The sequence below is a fragment of the Mesoplodon densirostris genome, chromosome 4, assembly GCF_025265405.1.
Source record: "Mesoplodon densirostris isolate mMesDen1 chromosome 4, mMesDen1 primary haplotype, whole genome shotgun sequence".
Lineage (NCBI taxonomy): Eukaryota > Metazoa > Chordata > Mammalia > Artiodactyla > Ziphiidae > Mesoplodon > Mesoplodon densirostris.
Genome location: NC_082664.1, coordinates 170,788,552 through 170,811,282, shown reverse-complemented (window position 1 = coordinate 170,811,282; position 22,731 = coordinate 170,788,552). Strand labels below are relative to the sequence as shown.

The 22,731-nt window shown below is 38.9% G+C and overlaps 1 protein-coding gene across 11 annotated transcripts in view; it reads right to left on the bottom strand.

Moving 5' to 3' along the window:
* MLLT10 (MLLT10 histone lysine methyltransferase DOT1L cofactor) overlaps nucleotides 1-22,731 on the bottom strand; it is a 246,798-nt gene that overhangs the window by 206,483 nt on the left and 17,584 nt on the right. Inside the window, exon 1 of one of the 11 annotated variants that reach the window (XM_060097697.1) lies at nucleotides 3,867-3,919. The exons of the other annotated variants lie outside the window; for them this stretch is intronic. Coding sequence (XP_059953680.1) covers nucleotides 3,867-3,872 — 6 coding nt within the window. The 5' untranslated portion in view covers nucleotides 3,873-3,919. Of the gene's footprint in view, nucleotides 1-3,866; nucleotides 3,920-22,731 lie in introns of those variants that run through there. 11 annotated transcript variants of the gene reach the window in all.

Here is a 22,731-nt window from a genome sequence, read left to right as displayed (position 1 = left end):
AGTATAAGATGGTGAGTAGCTATACTTAGTATCACAAACAAAAGAGATTTCAAGACCTAGAAAATTAGTGATGATAACTGGGGACATTTCATAATGAAAAATGTCAAATAATGAGCCATAATAATCATAAATGTGTACTTAATAACAACACTTCAAAATACACATATAACAAAAACCAACACAAGTACACAATTCCACAAACACAGTAAGATATTTTAACACCTCTCAGTAACTGACAAAATTAGACACCCCCCCCAAAAAAAATCAATAATCTGAGCAATACTAAAACCACTGTACACATTCCTTTCAGGTGACTATGGTACATTCACCACAAAATAAGACACAATGAATTAAAAGGAATGAAATCATATGAAGGCAACTTCCCTGGTGGCCCAGTGGTTAAGAATCCGCCTGCAATGCAAGGGCCACGGGTTCCAGCCCTAGTCTGGGAAGATCCCACGTGCCATGGAGCAACTGAGCCTGTGCGCCACAACTACTGAGCCTGCGCTCTAGAGACCAGGAGCCACAAATACTGAGCCCGCATGCTGCAACTACTGAAACCCACGGGCCTAGAGCCCATGCTCCGCAACAAGAGAAGCCACTGCAATGAGAAGCCCACACACCTCAACAAAGCCCACGAGCAGCAGCCAAGACCTAACACAGCCAAAAATAAAATTAAAAAAAGAAAGAGAGAAAGAAATCTTACAAAGTATGTTCCCTGACCATGCTAGGGGAAAAAGCTATAAAATTAATTAATAACCTAAGATTTCACCTAAAGAATCTACAAAGGTGCAAACTAAACCCAAAGTGAGAAGAAGTAAATAGTAAAGAGTAGAAAAAAATGAGATAGAAACACTAGAGAAAATTTAAAATCAAAGACTGTCCTTTGGAAAGATAAACAAAGTTGATAAACTACTAGCTAAACTAATGTAAAACATACACAAAAATTACCAATATCAGGAATAAAGGAGGAATTATCACTATAGAACCCACAGATACTAAAAAACCAAAGATTATTAACTTTACACTAACCAATTCAACAACTTAGATGAAATGGAAAAATGCCTTGAAAAATACAATTTACCAAAATTGACAAGGTGAAACAAAATCTGAAGAGCCCTTAAGTTGAATCCATCATCAAAATCCTTCCCCAAAATACAACTCTAGGCTCAGATTTTTTCACTGGTAAATTCCATCAAACACCAAGGAGAAAATAGAATCAATCTCACACAAACACTTCTAGAAAATAGACTACTTCTGAAATCATTTTCTAAGTTCAGCACAAAAAATACTAATGAATATACCACTACTACCAAAACCTAAAAAGAAACTACAAAAAAAATTACAGACTAACATCTCTGAAGTACACAGACGCAAAAATATTTAATAAAAATACTAGCAATGTAAATCCTGCAATATAAAAAAAGTATAATACACCATGACCAAGCAGAGTTTATCCCAGGAATACAAGGTTGATATAACATATGAAAATAAAACAATGAAATTCATCATATTAATTCTGCAAAAACATCACATAATCATCTCAACAGATGCAGAAAAGGTATTTGACAAAACAACATCCATTCATGTCATAAACTGTCACAAAACTAGGAAGAGAAGAGATCCTACTCAACCTGTTAATCATACCTTTTCATTCTGTATTTTTAATACTTTGAGGCCTTGCTGACCCTGGAGGGCTGTCCCTCCCAAGGCTAGCTAATTCCTGGAGATAGCAAACAACTCCCCAGCTTGCTTTCATATGCAAACCAACCAACTCAAAGCTCATACCCCCAACCATCTCTATCTATTTTACACTGGCTACTATATTCCCCGGCCCTAATCACCCCAGGCCAGGTACCAGACAACTAGGGGCAGGCCCCATACCCCAAAGCCCTTGATATTATTCAAACTAGACAATCCTAAACCTGATTATGAGTCCTTGACTATTTCTTCCCACAGAAACCAAAATAAAGGCTCTTGCCTTTACTTTTTCCCCCCGTTCACACCTCCTGCATCCTAATTAGGGTGCTTCCCCATGTGTCTTCCTAGGCTGTGGTATACCCATCCTCCTCTGGGGAATCTGTGAGTATAACGAATTATCTTTTCAACGGCAATCATCTCCTGATGTGTTAGCCTTCCCTGCCATACTTAAGCAATAATAAAACCTGTATTTTAAAACAACCTGATAATGATCATCAATAAAAGTCTACAGCTCACATAATTAATGGCATAAAACTGAATGCTTTCCCCAAAGAATGGGACCAAGACCTAAGTGCATGCGATAAGGGAAGAAAATAAAAATACAAATTGGAAAGAGCCTTATAACGGGATCACTATTAGAAAAATCGAATTAAGTTGTCTACAAAAAAACTCGTAGAACTAACGTGAGTTAAGGTTGTTAAGACACAAATCAATAAACATAAGTCAATTCTATTTCCATATACTAAGAATAACTGAAAATTGAATTCTTTAAAATACTCCCTCCAATAATATCAAATAACATGAAATATTTCAAAATAAAAATAACTTTAAAAACAAAAGGGGCTTCCCTGGTGGCGCAGTGGTTGAGAGTCCGCCTGCCGATACAGGGGACACGGGTTCGTGCCCCGGTCTGGGAGGATCCCACATGCCGCGGAGCGACTGGGCCCGTGGGCCATGGCCGCTGGGCCTGTGCGTCCGGAGCCTGTGCTCCGCAACAGGAGAGACCACAACGGAGAGAGGCCCGCGTACCTCAAAAAAAAAAAAGACATGCAAAACCCAAGGCTGAAAACTACAAAACACTGCTCAGGAAAAACACAGAGATGACCTAAATAAATGGAGAGATAAGCCATGCTAATGAACAGGAATATCTAACATTGTCAACATGTCAATTCTCCTCAAATTGATCTACAGATTCAAAGCAATTGCAATCATAATCTCATCAGCCTTTCAGAGAAATGCAAAAGCAAATATCAAACTTTTTGTGGAAGTGCTAAGGACTTAGCAAAGCAATCTTGAAAAAGATGAAAAAGATTGAAGGACTTGCAAATCTGATTTCAAGACTTTCTATAAAGTGACAAATAATCAAAAGTTTGGTAATGATATAAGGACAAACAGATCAGTGTAACAGAATAAAGATTTCTGAAACAGAACCCACTTCTGCAGCCATGTAATGCTTCACCAAAGCAACCCACTGAGGAAAAGAAACTCTTCTCAATAAAATAGTGCAGGGCTTCCCCGGTGGCACAGTAGTTAAGAATTCGCCTGCCAATGCAGGAGTCATGGGTTCGAGCCCTGGTCCGGGAAGATCCCACAACTGGTGGGATCCCTTTAAATAAAAAAAGATAAAATTCACAACAACTAAAAGACAAAAAAAAGAAAAAAAAGACATATACGGAAGCAGGAAATTATACCCCATAATAAAACAAAAACCAGTCAAACGAAATGTCAATCTCGAAACGACAAGAAGAATTAGTATACAAGTCCTTTCAAACAATTATTATGAATACAGTTCATAAAGATCTTCTCTTAGTTGTCACAGAGCAACTAAGCCCATGCACCACAACTACTGAGCCTGCACTCTAGAGCCCGTGAGCCACAACTACTGAGCCCACATACCACAACTACTGAAGGCCGCACACCTAGAGCCCGTGCTCTGCAACAAGAGAAGCCCTCACTCGTCGCAACTAGAGAAAAGCCCACGTGCAGCAATGAAGACCCAATGCACCCAAAAAAATAAAATAAAATATTTTTAAAAGTTACATTTTAATAAAATGGTGTAGAAACAATTATGCAAAAAAAACTATAAAACTTAATTTGAGATGCATCACAGACCTAAATATAAATTAGCAAAAACAAAAAGTTTTAGAAGAAACAAAAGAAATTACCTTCATGACTTCAGGGTTAGGCAAAAGTGTCTTAGCTCACAGTAAGCAATAACTATAAAAGAAAAAACTGATAAATTAGACTTCATCAGACTTAGACATTTCTGCTCATCAAAAGGCACAGTTAAGAAAATAAATAGCAAACAACAGACTTGGAGAAAGTACTTACAAAACACTTATCTAACAGAGGACTGGTATCTAAGACATATAAGGACCTTCTGCAATGCAAAAAAAAAAAAAAAAGAAAGAAAAAAACAGACAAAGAAAAAATAAGGAGAGAAAGAAGGAAAAAGGCTAAAGCTTTAAACAAACTCTTCCCAAGAGAAACACATGAATGGTCAATAAGCAAATTAAAATGAGTTCAATATCACTGGTCAATATGAAAATACAAAATAAAACCACAATAATACCACTTCCAGTCAAGATGGAATGAAAGAGACCAGATTTAGCCTTCTGCATGAAATAATAAAAACCTAACAAAATGTATGAAACAATAATACTGAAGATTTTAGACAAGTAACAAAAGACAGTGATCCCTGGGAGACAAGAAACAAACAACACAAGCATACATTTGCCCAGCTTACTGCCTTGAGAGTCTCCAAGCCGTGGAAGGAACCCAGGCAGAACCTGTGGGCTCCCCAAGTTGAGGAAATGGAGCTGGGAGTCCAAGGAAGCCAAGGTGGCTAGAGCTCACAAGGGAGACCAGCACTGAGTAGAAAGCTGGAGAGAGAGAGAAAAACGAAGAGATCTACAGAGGCTCACCCTACAATATGCTGGGTAACTAATCAGCACTTGCTTGTGAGAGAGCTATTCAAGGCCAGGGAAAGAACCACCAAACATTGAGAAGTGACAGCACCCACACCTCACACAAGGATACAGATAATGGCTGTTCTCGAAAGCCAGAAGAGAAAACCAACTCATTCACACTGCATCAGAGTACTAAGAAGCATAAGGCCTCAGAAGGAGGGGAAAAATTAACCTAGACTAAACCTAGCTCTGGTCCATTCAAACAAAACATAAAAGCAAGACCCAAAAGCAACAAACTGTTTTCCAGTAACTTAACCATGTCATAGAACAAAGTCCAAAAATATTTTTAGGCATACTTTATAAAACAGAATCTAAATCTAACAAGATAAAATTCACAGCCTTTCTCAACTTCTGAGATGGCCCACACTCTGCCTGTGCAGTGTTTCTCTCTAAATAAATCCACTTCTTACCTATCACTTTGTCTCTCACTGAATTCTTTCTGCAATGAGACATCAAGAACCTGAGCTTCATTAAGTCCCGAGACCAGTTGTTCTACAGGAACTGAGACTCCCACACTCAGGTGGAGGAGGGCGACTACCTGCTGAGCACAAGCACTAGACCCCAGACTGTTCGGACCAGAAAGTTGATGATTAAGATTCCCAAAACACCACACTGTTACTTCACAACATATCAATGAGAAGAAAGTCATGAATCCTACAGCCTTCACCCCCAAATGTTGCCTTTAAAACTGCTCCCCTGAAAGCCACTGGGGAGTTTGGGCCTTTTGAGCATGAGCTGCCTGTTCTCCTTGCATGGCCCTGAAATAAACCTTTCTCTGCTCCAAAAGAAAAAAAAAAAAAGATAAAATTCACAACAACTAAAAGACAAAAAAAAAAAAAGACATATACAGAAGCAGGAAATTATACCCCATAATAAAACAAAAACCATTCAAACCTTGAAATGTCAATCTTGAAATGACAAGAAGAATTAGTATACAAGTCCTTTCAAACAATTATTATGAACACAGTTCATATGTTCAAGGAGACAGAGGAAATATTAAACTTGTTAAGTAGAAACATCAAATAAAAAAAAGTGAACTTCTAAAGATGAAAATCATAAGGTCTAAGAGGAAAAACATACTGTATGAGATTTACAGCACATGAAACCAAGTAATAGTTACTAACCAAAATGAAACAGAAAAGAAGTACTTTTAAAAAATGAATAGAGGGGCTTCCCTGGTGGCACAGTGGTTGAGAGTCCTCCTGCCGATGCAGGAGACACGGGTTCGTGCCCTGGTCCGGGAAGATCCCACATGCCACAGAGTGGCTAGGCCCATGAGCCATGGCCGCTGAGCCTGCGCGTCCGGAGCCTGTGCTCCACAACAGGAGAGGCCGCAACAGTGAGAGGCCCACGTACCGCAAAAAAAAAAAAAAAAAATGAATAGAGCATAGATTAACTTTGAGACAACTTCAAGAAGCCAAGTACACTTATAAATGGAGCCACAAAGGAGATAATACAGAAAAATATACTTGAAAAAATAACATCAACCATTTTCCACATTTGATGAAAACTATAAACAGCTAGAACAAAGCACTCTTTAAATAAACACCAAGCAACAGAAACATGAAAAAATGTAAACCAAAACATATTATGATCAAAACGCCTACAACCAGAAATAAAGATCTTTAAAGCAGCCAGAGAAAAAGGACATATTACATTACATACTGCAGAATCAAAGAAAGTTGAAATGGTTATATTAATTTCATATAAAGTAGAATTAATAAAAATCAACAATATTGGGACTTCCCTGGTGGCACAGAGGTTAAGAATCCACCTGCCTGTGCAGAGGACACAGGTTCGAGCCCTGGTCCGGGAAGATCCCACATGCTGCGGAGCAACTGGGCCAGTGCACCACAACTACTGAGCCTGCTCTCTAGAGCCTGCGAGCCACAACTACTGAGCATGTGCCACAACTACTGAAGCCTGGGTACCTAGAACCTGAGCTCCACAACAAGAGAAGCCACCACAATGAGAAGCCCGCACACCACAACAAAGAGTAGCCCCCACTCTAGCCGCAACTAGAGAAAGCCTGCACGTAGCAATGAAGACCCAACACAGCCAAAAATTAAACGAAATAAAATTTTAAAATTTTAAAATTTTAGATCAATAATATTATCACAAAAAAGAGGATCATTTCTCAAAGATAAAGGGTATATAACTCATTAAGAAGATACGAAAAATCCAAAACATTTATTCACCTAATAACAGCTTCAAAAAACATAAGGTAAAAATAACAACTATAAGAAGTTCCACAACTATATTTGGAGATTTCAACAAACCTCTCTCAATAACTGATAGAACCAATAAACATAAAATCAGTAACGATATAGAAGTCTTGAACAATACTATCAACCAGAAAAATACCATCCACCAAATTGATGTTAAGTGACATTTATAGAACACTAATACAAACTAGCATAGTATTCTGTTCAAGGACATAGGGAACATTTACCAAGACCAATCATATTCAGACCATGAAACATCTCTTACATTTAAAAGATTTTAAGTCATAAAAAGAATTTTCTCTGACCATGATGTAATTAATTTAGAAATAAATGATGGAAAAGTCTCAATATTTGGAATCCAAATATACCTCTAAATAACCAATGGGTCAAAGAAGAAATCCAGGGCTTCCCTGGTGGCACAGTGGTTGAGAGTCTGCCTGCCAATGCAGGGGACACGGGTTCGTGCCCCGGTCCGGGAAGATCCCACATGCCGCGGAGCGGCTAGGTCCATGATCCATGGCCGCTGAGCCTGTGTGTCCGGAGCCTGTGCTCCGCAACGGGAGAGGCCACAACAGTAAGAGGCCCGTGTACAGCAAAAAAAAAAAAAAAAAAAAAGAAGAAGAAGAAATCTAAAGAGAAAATATACAGTATTTTAAAGTAAATGAAAAAAATTTTTTACCAAACTTTGTGGAAGGCAGTTAAAAGCAATAAATGAGGGGGAAATTTATAGCACTAAATGCCTGTTTTCTAGAAAAGAAACAGCTCAAATCAATCACTTCACCTTGCACCTTTTGAACCTAGATAAGCAAAGAATAAAGATCAGAACAGAAATCAATGTACTATAAAACAGAAAAAACAAAGGACTTCCCTGACTCTGCCCTTCCACTGCAGGGGGCATAGTTCGATCCCCGGTCAGGGAAGTAAGACCCCGCATGCCACAAAAAACAATACAGTGAACGATGAAACCAAAGACTGTATACTTCACCCATTTCTGGGAGGATGGAATAGAAAGAAGTACTTTTTCCTATTCCTCCTACTAAGTACAAACAAAAACTGTGAACATTAAAAATAAAATAAATATATTCTGAAAGGTGGTGAGAAGGCAAATTAACTAGAGACCACAGGACCCAAGAAACAACATGGCAGTGAGCTCCCTGGACTTTCTTTTTGCCTAATATATCTCACTCTTGGAATGGAAAAAGTCAGCAACCTAAAAGCACCACCCAGCACAGCCCAAAAAAACGTCCCAACGAAAGGCTTCTCTCTCTAGACAAAGGACCAGGAAGAGGGCATAATAGCTAGAAAGAAAACTGTTAGACAGGAGCTGCTCATCACAGGAAAAACTGACCCTACCCACTCCTGCAATGGTCAAGTGGGGAACAAACCTAGACATCCACCTTTGTGATTCTATAAATCAGCTGAAGACTCCCAATGGAGTAGTGTAAGAGCAGGTCAAGTAAGGAATCAGAACTTTCATCCTCACTAACAGGTAATGAGCACCTTTCCCCATGCTATCGATGAAGACAACACGGGAAGCCTGGACTTCCACCCCCATCTGGCAGTAATGAGGGAACCCACCCTGTCCTCACTGGTATGGGATCAATAAAAGTCAGGAACAGAATCAGGCCTTTCACCAACACACAGTGTTAAATGAGGCCACATCCATTGTTGAGATCAAGTATGGAGGCATAACTCCGAACTCTGCTTGGTATTAATAAGCAGTTTCCCTCAAATGTCAACAGAGGCCAAGTAGGAAACCTGAACTTCACCCTTAACCTGCTATAAGGAGAAGGTGCCCTCACTCTTGCCCAGTCAGACAAATGTCAGAGAAAGACAGCCAGGTAAAACAGGTTTATAAAAGATGCGAAGTCCCATAACATAATACAAAAATGTTCAAGTTTCAATGAAAAATCAACATTGAGATGTTTGTAATCTTTTTGTTTGTGTTTTTTGGTTTTTGGCTGTGCAGTGGGGCTTCTGGGATCGTAGTTCCCCGACCAGGGATTGAACCCGCACCCTTGGCAGTGAAAGCACAAAGTCCTAACCAATGGACCGCCAAGGGATTCCAAGATGTTTGTAATTTTAACATCTGACATGGATGTTAGAATCATCTAATGAAGATTTTAAAGCAGCCCTGATAAAAATTATTCAACACACAATTATGAACATAAAAATGAAAACTAGAAAACTTTAGCAAAAAATTGAAGATATAAGGAAGAACAAAATGGAAATTTTAGAATTGAAAAGTACAGTAAGAAAGCTCTCTGGATGACCTCAAGAGCAGAAAGAGAGGAAAAGAATTAGTGAACTAGAAGATATTACAGTGAAAATTGCTCACTGTAAACAACAGAGAGAAAACAGACTGAAAAAAAAAATGAAAAGAGCCTTGGGATTTCCCTAGTGGTCCAGTGGGTAAGACTCCATGCTCCCAATGCAGGGGGCACAGGTTCAATCCCTGGTCAGGGTGTTAAGATCCCACATCCCACACAGCTAAAAAATGCTAATCACCTGGGTCTTCGGCAAGTCGTAATAGTAACATCAAAGATCACTGATGGGGGCCTCCCTGGTGGCGCAGTGGTTGAGAGTTCGCCTGCCGATGCAGGGGACACGGGTTCGTGCCCCGGTCCAGGAAGATCCCACATGCCACGGAGCAGCTGGGCCCGTGAGCCGTGGCTGCTGAGCCTGCGTGTCCGGAGCCTGTGCTCCGCAACGGGAGAGGCCACAACAGTGAGAGGCCTGCGTACCCCAACCAAAAAAAAAAAAAAAAAAAGATCACTGATGACAGATCACCATGACAAATATAATAATGAGAAAGTTTGAAACATTGCAAAAAAATTACCAAAACGTGATACAGAAACAGGAAGTGAGCAAATGCTGTTAGAAAAAAGGCACAGACAGGCTTGCTCGATGAAGAGTTGCCACAAACCTTCAATTTGTTAAAAAAAGAAAATAAGTGCATCTGTGAGGCACAATAAAGTGAAGTGCAATAAAACGACGTATGCCTATGTAGGGAAAACATAATTTAAAAGAGAGCAGCTTTCTCATCAGAAATCACAGAGACCAGAAAGACATGGCACAACAATAAAAGAGGAACCCTAAAGGAAAATGAAAGAAATATATTAAACTGAATGAAGGGACTTCCCCGATGGCTCAGTGGTTAAAAATCTGCCTGCCAATGCAGGGGACACGGGTTCGATCCCTGGTCCAGGAAGATCCCACATGCCACGTAGCAACTAAGCCCACGTGTCACAACTACTGAAGCCCACGCGCCTAGAACCCAGGCTCTGCAACAAGAGTACTCCCCGCTCGCCGCAACTAGAGAAAGCCCACGTGCAGCAACGAAGACCCAACACAGCCAAAAATAAATAAATAAATAAATTCGGTTTTAAAAATAAAAATAAATTTATTAAAAAAACACACACATTTAAAAAAATAAAATAAAAACCAACAATGCAAAGAAACTAGATGGCCAAAACAACTTTGAAAAAAAATAAAGTGGAACGAATCATCTACCTCATTTCAAGAGTTATTTATTATATATCTACAGTAGTTAACACAGTGTGGTACTGCCAGCGAGACAGACACATAGATCAATGGAACAGAACAGAAAACCCAGAAATATACTCAAATAAAGATGCCCAGTTGATTCTGGACAAAGGTGCAAGAGTAATTCAATGGAGGAAAGACAGACTTTTCAACAAATAGCACTGGAACATTTGGAAAAAAAAAGAAAACAATCTTCACCTGAGTCTCACACCTTATACAAAAATTAACTCAAATGAATCAAGATTTAAATGTAGGGACTTCCCTGCTGGTCCAGTGGGTAAGACTCCAGCTTCCAATGCAGGGGGCCTGGGTTCAATCCCTGGTCAGGGAACTAGATCCCACATGCCACAACTAAGAGCCTGCATGCTGCAACTAAGACCCAGCACAGCCAAAATAAGTAAATAAATAATAAAAAAAAAAAATTTTTAATGTGAAGCATAAAACTTAAAAAAAATAGGGGAAAATCTTTGGAATTTAGGGTTAAAGAGTTATTAGATTTGACAATAAAAGCACAATCCATAAAAGTAAAAATCTGTAAGTTGGACTTCATCAAAGTTAAAAGCTTTTACTTTGAAAAAAAAAAGTCCATTTGGAGGATAAAAACACAAGCTCCAGCCGAGGAGAAAATAAGAGCAAATCATATATGTGACAAAGCACTCATATCCAGAATATATAAAGAACTTTCAAACTCTACAATAAAAAAAGTAACCAAATGATGGAATGATCACTATTTAGAAAAGAACGACATGAACAACAGAACCACCTGATGCCCCAGACGACTGGGGGAGAAGAGAGCATATAGGAGCAGTGAGGAAAGCGGGAACTAAGGTTTCCTTTCCACCCCAGGCCTCATGGAGAGAAGGCATATGTTCGACTGGCTCCTGACTATGATGCTTTGAATGTTGCCAACAAAATTGCGTTGAGTCCAGCTGCCTAATTCTAAATATAAGTGTTTTTACAATCAGTCAATCAATAAACAAAGAGAATAGAAAATAGGCAAGTCATGTACAGACATTTGACCAAAAGAGGATATACAGACAGCAAATAAGTACATGAAAGATCTTTTCAGCCGTCAGGTAAATGCAAATTAAAACCACAATGAGATATCACCACACACCTATCAAAGTTACTAAACCAAAAGAATAGTGACAATGTCACATGCTGTCAAGAAAGCTAAAAAACTGGATTACTGGTGGAAATATAAAATGGTACAGTCACTAAAACTAAAAAACAAAAACCTAAACATGGAGCCACCATACAACTCAGCAATTCTACAACAGGACATTCATCCCAGAGAAATGAAGACCTACGTTCACACAAATATCTGTACATCAATTTTTACCGTACAACAGCTTTATTCATAATAGCCCCTATAAATACCTGAGATATCTTTCAGCTGAATCATTAAACAAACCACAGTATACCCATAATACAGAATAATAAGCAATGAAAGAAATGCAACTATTGATACATTCAACAATATGGATGAATCTCCAGAGAATTATGCTGAGTGAAAAAAACCCAATCCCAGAAAGTTACATGCTGTATGACTCCATTTATGTAACATAACAGCCTTGAAATGACAGAATTACACAACTGAAGAATAACGTTAGTGGGCAGAAGACCTGAATAGACATTTTTCCAAAGAAGACACACAGATGGCCAACAGGCACATGAAAAGGTGCTCAACATCACTAATCAGGAAAATGCAAATCATACCACAGTGAGACATCACCTCACACCTCTCAGAATGGCTATTATCAAAAAGAACACAAATAAGAGGGACTTCCCTGGTGGCATAGTGGTTAATAATCCACCTGCCAATGCAGGGGACATGTGTTCGATACCTGGTCCAGGAAGATCCCACATGCCACGGAGCAACTAAGCCCATGCGCCACATGCACTCTAGAGCCCGAGCACAACAACTACTGAAGCCCACACTCCCTAGAGGCCATGAGCAGCAGCTACTGAGCCCACGCACCACAACTACTGAAGCCCAAACGCCTAGAGCCCATGCTCCACAACAAGAGAAGCCACTGCAATGAGAAACCCGCACACAGCAACAAAAGAATAGCCCCCGCTCGCCACAACCAGAGGAAGCCTGTGCACAGCAACGAAGCCTCAACACAGCCAAAAATAAATATAAAAATTAAAAAAAAAATTTGAAAAAGAAAAGAACACAAACAACAAATGTTGGTGAGGATGTGGAGAAAAGGGAACTCTTATGCATCGTTAGTGGGAAGGTACATTGGTGCAGTCACTGTGGAAAACAGTATGGCGGTTTTTCAAAAAACTAAAAATAGAACTACCATATGACCCAGCAATTCTACTCCTAGATATACACCTGAAAAAAATAAGAACACTAATTCGAAAAGATATTTGCACCCCAATGTTCATAGCAGCATTATTTACAATTGCCAAGATACAGAAACAACCTAAGTGCCCATCAACAGATGAATGGATAAAGAAGTGACAAACACATTACACACACACACTACACACACACACACACGTACATGTATATACATATACCATGCAACACTACTCGGTCATAAAAAAGAATGAAATTTTGCCATTTGCAACAACATGGATGGACCTGGAGGGTATTATGCTACATGAAATAAGTCAGAGAGAGAAAGACAAATACTGTATGTTTTCACTTATATGTGGAACATAAAAAATAAAACAAATTAATGAATATAACAAAACAGAACAGACTCAGATGCAGAGAAAAAACTAGCGGTTACCAGTGGGGAGGGGCAAGACAGGGGTAGGGAATTAAGAGCTACAAACTACTATGTATAAAATAAATAAGCTACAAGGATATATTGCACAACATACAAAATATAGCCAATACTTTATAATAACTATAAATGGAGTATAACCTTTAAATACTGTGAATCACTATGTTATACACCTGTAACTCACATAATATTGTATATCAACTATACCTCAACAAAAAAACAATAATTAAAAATATATATATATTAGTAGTTACAAGGGTCTAAGCCTGGGGGCAGAAAGGAAACAGGTGTAGTTGTAAAAAGAGTACCATGAGGGATCCTTGTGGTAATGGATATATTCTGTTTGTTAACTGCATCAATTTCAATATCCTGGTGGGGATACCATCCTACAGTTCTTCAAGATATTATTAGCATTGGGGAAAATGGATAAATGGAAACTGGGTAAATAGTAGTTGTATTATTTCTTACACCTGTATGTGACTCTACATTTGACACAAAAGGTTTAATTAAAAAATAATTGTAGGGACATCCCTGGTGGCACAGTGCTTAAGAATCCGCCTGCCAATGCAGGGGACACGGGTTTGAGCCCAGGTCCAGGAAGATCCCACATGCCACGAAGCAACTAAGCCATGCACCACAATTACTGAGCCTGCATTCTAGAGCCCGTGAGCCACAACTACTGAGCCTGCATGCTGCAACTACTGAAGCCTGCACACCTAGAGTCCATGCTCTGTAACAAAAGCCACCACAATGAGAAGCCTGCACACTGCAATAAAGAGTAGCCCCCGCTTGCCACAACTACAGAAACCCCACGCAGCAACGAAGACCCAATGCAGCCAAAAATAAAATAAATAAATAAATAAAAAGAGGTTTTTTAAAAAATTGATTAAAAAAAATTGTAGGGACTTCCCTGGTGGTCCAGTGTTAAAGAATCTGCCTTCCAATGCAGGGGACGTGGGTTCAATTCCTGGTCGGGGAACTAAGACCCCACATGTCGCAGGGCAACAAAGCCTGCACACCGCAACTACCGAGCCCTCACACCTCAAATAGAGAGCCCGCATGCTGCACACTACAGAGCCCACACGCTCTGGAGCCCGTGTGCCACAACTAGAAAGAGAAAACACACCACAACTAGAGAAAAGCCCACACACTGCAACAAAGATCCCGCATACCACAACTAGGACCTGATGCAGCCAAAAAATAATAAATAAAATAAAAAATAATTGTAAATGAACAATCCGAAAAGGAAATTAAGAAAACAATTAACTGCATTTATAAGACCATCAAAAAAGAAAGAAAGAAAACCTTGGGAATAAACTTATCCAGAGGCAAACAACTTGTACACTGAAAACTACATAATGTTGCTGAAAAAAATTAAAGGTGACACAAACAAATGTAAGTTCACAGACTGGAAGAATGTTAATATGTCATCACTATCCAAAGTGATCTACAGATTCAATGCAATTGATACCAAAATCCCAAGAACATTTTACGCAGAAATAGAAAAATTATTCCTAAAATTGGTTTGGAATCTCAAGGAACCCTGAATAGACACTAAAATCATGAAAATGAAGAACAAAGTCAGAGGACTCACACTTCCTGATTTCAAAACTTACTGCAAAGCTACAGTAACCAAAGTGGTCTGTACAGGCATAATGGCAGACATATGAAAGAGAATAGAGAGCCCAGAAATAAATCCTTGCATGTACTACGGTCAAATGACTTTTGACAAGGACGCCAAACCATTCAACGGGGGAAAATCACCTTTTCAATAAATGATGCTAGTAAAACTGGATATCCACATGCAAAACAATAAAGTTGGACTCTTACCTTACACCATATACAAAAATTAACCCCAAATGGATCAAAGACCTAAATAAATGTTAAGGGCTAAAACTTAAAAAAAAACTTAAAAGAGAAAATGTTAAAATAAAAAAAAAAGAGAGAAAGAAAATGTAAGGGAAATCTTCATGACACTGGATATGGCAATGATTTCTTGGACATGACATCAAAAGCACAGGCATCAAAAACCAAAAATAGATAACTTGAACGTCATCAAAATTAAAACTTTTGTGCATCAAAGAACATTAGCATAAGAATGAAAAAACCCACAGAATAGAAGAAAATATTTGTAAATCATATATCTGATAAGGGTCTAGATCCAAAACTAGATAAAGAATTCTTTTTTTTTTTTTTAGATAAAGAATTCTTACAATTCAACAACAAAAAGACAAACAACCCAAATACAAAATGGGCAAAGAATTGAATAGGCATTTCTCCAAAGATTTACAAATGGCCAAAAAAGCACATGAAAAGACGCTCAGCATCACTAACCATTAGGGAGATACAAATCAAAACCATAAGGAGGTAATACCACTTCATACCATTAACATAGCTATTATCAAGAAAATGAGCTGGAGGGGATGTGGAGAAATTGGAACCCTCATGCATTGCCAATAGGAATGTAAAACAGTGCAGTGAAAAACATTTTGGCAGTTCCTCAGAAAGTTGAACACAGAATTACCATATGATCCAGCAATTTCACTCCTAGTATATATCCCAAAAAAATGAAAAGAGGGACTCAAGTAGATACCTGTACACTCAAGTAGATACCTGTATAGCAATGTTCATAGTAGCATTATTCACAATAGTCAAAAGGTAGAAACAATCCAAGAGTCCATCAAAGCATGAATGGATAAACAAAATGTGGTACATACATACAATGGACTATTATTCAGCCATAAAAAGTAAATTCTGACGCATCTACAACATGGATGAACATAAATGCTTTAATAACTAAGTGAAATAAAGGACAAATATTGCATGATCCCACTTAAATGAGGCATCTATAGCAGACAAATTTCATAAAATAGAAACTAGAATACTAGAAGTTACCAGGGGCTGGCGAGAGGGTGGTAGGGGGATTTCTTTAACGGGTACAGAGTGACTGTTTGGGATGATGAAAAAGTTCCACAAAGAGATACTGGTGATGATTATACAACATTATGAATGTACTTAATGCCACTGAACTGAATTGCATACTCAAAAATAGTTAAAATGGTAAATTTTTTGTTGTATACATTTTACCAGAATTAAAAAAGAAAACCTAACTAGACATTACTATGTTCATAGATTGAAAGATTCAAAACTGTAAATAGATGTCTCAAATTGATTTACAGAATCCATGCAAAGCTAATCAAAACACTAAATGGATTTTTCATGGAACAATAAGATTCTAAATGGTTATCAAATGCAAAGAGCAAGAGGCAAAATATTAAAAAGAAGAAAAAGACAAGAGGGAAATACTAATTTTATCTGACATATGTCCAGACTTTAAAAGGCTACAGTAAAAAAGAAAAACAGAAGCTAGAGTAATTTTAAAACTGGTATCAGAATAAAGAAAAGAACAGCAAGTCCAGAAACAAATATACACATATATGAACTGCTGATTCATGACACAGTGGCACAGTACAGCAAAAGTGGAAAGAATGGTGTTAAAGTAACTGGATGTTCCTTTTTAACATAATATGTAATATATATTATGTGTACAATATGTATAAAATATATAAATATATACTGTACGTAAAATAAATACGTTTTCCCCCCACTTCATTCTATATATAAAATCAAATCCAGATGAGTAGGTTATAGACCTAAATGTAAAAAGCAGTTAAAAAAAAAATTCTTTTATAGGAAAATCATTTCATGACCTCAAGTTAGGAAAAGATTTAATAGGCTGCAAAAAGCACTAAGCACCAAAAAAAAAAAAAAAAACCCTAAGAACAAAAAAAACCCCACCTGAAAATTTTGACTACAGTGAAATTGAGAACTTTGCATTAAAAGGATAACAAATGAACCACTAACACAGAGAAGCCATCTGCAAGTCACAAGTGAGAAAATATTAATGGCCTATAAATATACAAAAAGGGTTTCACCATCATTAGTAATCAGGGAATTGCAAAGTAAAAACCACAATGAGACTACCAAAATGACTAAACTTAAGAAGACTGACATACTAAGCACTGGGTAAGGATGTAGAGCAAAAAAGCCATTCACTGGTAGGAAAGTAAAGTGAAATAACCACTTCTAAAAAAGGAGTGGCCTCCCTGGAGGCCTCCCAGCAACTCCACCTCTTAGTACATACCCTAGAGTAACATTTCTCAAGCTTTTTTGACCACGAACCACTCTAAGAAATATGTTTTATACTGTAACCCCATATGTATGTACACAGAATACTAAAACTGAACTGTCAATTTTTTTCTGCCTTAGTTCATTTTTTAATGCTGGTTGCTCCCCACTAAATTGATTTTATGACCCTTTTTGGAGCAACCCCAGCAGTCTGATTAGCAGTGAGCTGAATTCCTGCAAGTGTACAAGAATATTCACAAAAGTGTTCATAAATTGCAAAACACTGACAAAAATCTACATGTCCATCAACAGGAGAATAGACACTGGTGTAATTCAAATGCTGAAATCATGGAACAAAAGAAATTAATAAACTACAGCTATATGCATCAAATAGATGAATCTCAAAAACAAAATGTAAATCAAAAAAATCAATACAGCATTACTCCATTCACATGAAGTTCAAAACAGCCACAACTAAATAAAACACTGTTTAGAAGTAAAGGAAGAACAATTAACACAAAATTCAGTAGTTTCTCCTTCAGGTGAAGAGAGGAATGTGCTCAAAGGGAGGCACATAAGAGTCAAAGGTATGGGCAAAATGCTCTCCTTATTAAGCTTGGTCGCTAAACATATGGATACTCACTTTATTATTTTAAGTGTCCATATACTGGGTACACCCTCTTTTCTTTGCATCACAGATCTTACAATTAAAAATACGTGATGAGGGGCTTCCCTGGTGGCACAGTGGTTAAGAATCCACCTGCAATGCACGGGACACGGGTTTGAGCCCTGGTCCAGGAAGATCCCACGTGCCGTGGAGCAACTAAGCCCGGACGCCACAACTATTGAGCCTGCGCTCTATAGGCCGCAAGCCACAACTACTGAAGCCCGTGCGCCTAGATCCCATGCTCTGCAACAAGAGAAGCCACCACAATGAGAAGCCTGCACACCGCAACGAAGAGTAGCTCCCGCTCGCCGCAACTAGAGGAAGCCCGTGCACAGCAACGAAGACCCAACACAGCCAAAAATAATCTTTTAAAAATAACAGGTGATGAAAATTCTACACATAAACACACACAAGTGAGAAAAGTAAATTAAAATGCACAGGGTTGGTCCAAAGAAATTAGGAGTCTTTGTTTGAATATGAGTAAAATATCAATACTCTTATGGCTTATAATGCACAGCTATTTGTACAAAGGACAAAAGAAATATATTTTGACATACATTATCCATATATCAAAGAAACACAAAGGATGGAGTGTGTTTGGCAGAGAAAACTAGCACTTCCTCCCAAAAGTCAGTTGCCAAAAGCACTCAAACATCCATAAATATTAATCATATGTTGCCAAAGAAGTGAAGATAAAAAAAGCTTCTGGAAAGTCCTTTTTTTAAAATTAATTAATTTATTTTTGCCTGCGTTGGGTCTTCATTGCTGCACATGAGCTTCCTCTCGTTGCAGCGAGCAGGAGCTACCCTTTACTGCGGTGCGCGGGCTTCTCACTGCGGTGGCTTCTCATCTTGCAGACCACGGGCTCTAAATGTGCGGGCTTCGGTCGTTGTGGCACGTGGGCTCAAGTAGTTATGGCACACGGGCTTTAGCTGCTCTGTGGCATGTGGGATCTTCCCGGACCAGGGCTCGAACCCGTGTCCCCTGCGTTGGCAGGCGGATTCTTAACCACCACACCACCAGTGAAATGAAACTTTCATGTACAGAGATAGAGCTCATCTAAACTACCCCATCCTAATTTGTTTTTTTTTTTTTTTTTTGGCCACACAGCACAGCATGCGGAACTTCCGCAACCAGGAATCAAACCCTGTGCCCCTTGCAGTGGAAGCGTGGAGTGTTAACCACTGGACCACCAGGGAAGTCCACGCCATCCTGATTTTAAAGACAAAAGGAATCAGGTAGGAACTACGGGGGTTAAAACATACACATACAACAGCAGAAACTAATGAACCTCAGAAATGATCCAAACATGAGGGAATAGTGTCCTTATTATTGATAATATACTTCCTAATCCTACCACATTGATGCTATTTCACTTTATCCTATTCTAAAATAACATCAAGGACTTCCTTGGTGGTACAGTGGTTAAGAATCCGCCTGCCAATGCAGGGGACAGGGGTTCAAGCCCTGGTCCAGGAAGATTCCACATGCCGCGGAACAACTAAGCCCTTGCGCCACAACTATTGAGCCTGAGCTCTAAAGCCCACGTGCCTGAAGCCCGTGCTCCACACCAAGAAAAGCCACCGCCAACAAGAAAACTGTGCACCACAACGAAGAGTAGGCCCCACTCACCACAACTAGAGAAAGCCCGCATGCAGCAATGAAGACCCAACGCAACCATAAATAAATAAATAAACTTATAAAATAACATCAAGATGAAGATATTCACAAATACTTATGTGTTAACACTTCTGGTTACTTGCTTGAACTATAACCTGAAGCACAGCACTTAAGAACATCATCTCGGGACTTCCCTGGTGGTCCAGTGGTTAAGAATCTGCCTTCCAGTGCAAGGAACATGGGTTCAATCCCTGGTCGGGGAACTAAGATCCCACGTGCCGCAGGGCAACTAAGCCCACACACCACAACTACTGAGTCTGCGCACTCTGGAGCCCATGTGTCACAACTAGAGAGAAGCCCACGTGCCACAACCAGAGAAGCCCACACACCACATCGAAAGATCCCACATGCCACAATAAAGATCCTGTAGGCCGCAACTAAGACCCAATGCACCTAAATAAATAAATAAATAAATGACATCATCTCTGGAGAGCCCAGGGTTCAAAACCTGGCTTACCCACTTTTTGTGACCCTGAACAAATCATTAAACCTCTCTTTGCCTCAAGCTGCCTCCTCATTAAAAAAATTTAGATTAAAATAGTACCTCTAATTTCGTTGTCCTGTTGAGAGGGTGAAGTGATGTATTCCTCTGTATTAAGCACCTAACACTACTTGGCACGTTATTAGAGCTCCATGACATTTGCACATGAGGAAACTGAGGCTTACGAGATAAAATTGCACAAGCATTGGGCTTCCCTGGTGGCACAATGGTGGAGAGGCCCCCTGCCGATGCAGGGGACGCGGGTTCATGCCCCGGTCCGGGAGGATCCCACATGCTGCGGAGCGGCTGGGCCCGTGAGCCGTGGCCGCTGAGCCTGCGCGTCCGGAGCCTGTGCTCTGCAGCGGGAGAGGCCACAACAGTGACAGGCCCACGTACCACAGAAAAAAAAAAAAAAAAAATTGCACAGGCATAAACCTAGTCCGTCTGACTCCAAAGCCCATGATCTTAACACTACTACCATACTACTTGGATATCTCTGCATGAGATTATGGATTATGGATTTTTTCTCTCCACTTATCTTTCTTTCTTTCCCTAATTATCAAAAATGAGCAGGCCTGCACTATACTAAAATCAGAGCAAAATTTTTTTAAGACAGAAGATAACAAATACTCTGGGCTTTGGGAGTCAGAGAACAGAAAAGCACTTGTAGCATCTGAGAATAAAATGCTGAAGTAATCTTTTGGGTTTACCTGTCTATTCATGGCTATGTGGAGGATACAGTGCAGAAAGTGAAAATAGGAGGGGTAGGGACAAGATAGATGGAAAAAGAAAAATTTACATCATGTTAGGCCAGCTATAATTTCTACTTGTCTCTAGAACAATACCACCATAAATTTCTGACCCTACTATGTAACTACAGAACTAAATTTTTTATTGTTGGGGCCGGGGGGCGGGGGGGTTACCCAGCCAGACCCTGTGCAGAAATTACATGTGTGAGAGTGGAAATACTGCAGACCTGACAAAAGAATTTTCACTGCACCAACAGTTAAGTAACACTATAGGAGATTGGGAAATAACAATCATATTTGCTTTATAGGAGATAATCTTGAAATGTTGGGGAGGGGGACAGTACTGAAAGGAGAGAGGTAAAAAGACAAGGGAGAAAAGTTCACTCTAAAAATGTGTAATATGCTACCTTTTTGTAGAAAAGGAAGAAAAACAAGAGTCTATATATGTAGATATATATACATACATGAATAAACTAAAAAAATGAATTAAAAACTAGTAACAACAGAGAATGATGGAAAGCTAAACTGGGCAAATAAGAGGCAGGTTTAGGAGGAAGAATTTTCACTGTGTATCTTTTTATATTTTTTGAGCCATGTCAATATATCATCTAACCAAAAGTTACATAATTTAAGCTGTTGAAAAAATCTAGACAAAAAAATAATCTAGATTATGTCAGTGACTACAGAAGTAGAGAAATTAAATTTAAGATGCCTAGGATATCTAAATAGAGATATCCAGAAGCCAACTGCAAATATGGATCTAAAAGCTAGAAAATGTTTCAGGTGATAGTGATGCCTCAAGGCATCCATAAGCATGCCTAAGTTTACCTAGAGTGAGGTAATCAAATAAACAGGCCAGAAAAGTAATCATCTAACATAAATTTTAAACAAGTAAATAAATAATGCCAAATAGGAATCCAAAAGGCAATGTTTTAAAGAGGTACAAGTAGAAAACAGTTTATCAGAAGTCATGAGTAAAGAGAGTTGCGAGAAAGATGAGTGATCACAGTTTTAAATGCTGAAAGTAGATCAAGTATAATGAAAAGTGAAAAAAATTTTTTGAATTTGAAAAAAAAAATTTTTTTGAATTTGGCCATGTGAAGTTAATAGCAAAATCAATAAAGTGGTAGACTTAAGAGTCAAATGTAATAATGTGAAGAACGAATGAACAGCAATTTGTGATATTTTGTTTACTTAATTACACCTAAAATTTTTTTCAGAAAAGGATTTGAGGCAGACTACAAATAAAGGACCTATATTATAACAATAAGAAAAACAGAAAAATGAACAGTGAAAGCCCGTATGAGGGACATCCCCTGATTTAGGGAAACTGCTCTTACCCCTGACTCCAACTATGTAGTTCTAGTGAGGGTTGTCATTCATAGTACCCTCCCCACTCCAGCCACAGGGATGGTGGGTACATGATCCAAGACAGGCCAATCAGAGTCCTTCCCAGGATTCTTCAAGACAGCCCCTTCTTCTGGTAGAAGGGGCTAGGAAGATGAGAGCCAAGAGCTGCCAGCAGTCATGGTTCCAGCCTCATGAAGTAGAGAGTCTGTAGTATGAGAGAATGAAATCAACACGCAGAGAAACAGAGATAAGAGGGGAAGTCCTAAACCCCACAGGACGAGGAGGAGAAAACAAATATACTAATAATCAGATTAACATAGCTGATGTAACTAAAGACCAGATTTGGTTCTGGGCTGCCTGATAGCCAGAACAAAAAGAAAAACAGAATACGTATCACAGAGCTGTCAAAAAGGAGGAAATATACCAGATTCTAAAGGGAGACACTTTTCCTTATGCTAAATTATTAAAAGAATTTCTTGTACATGGATTTT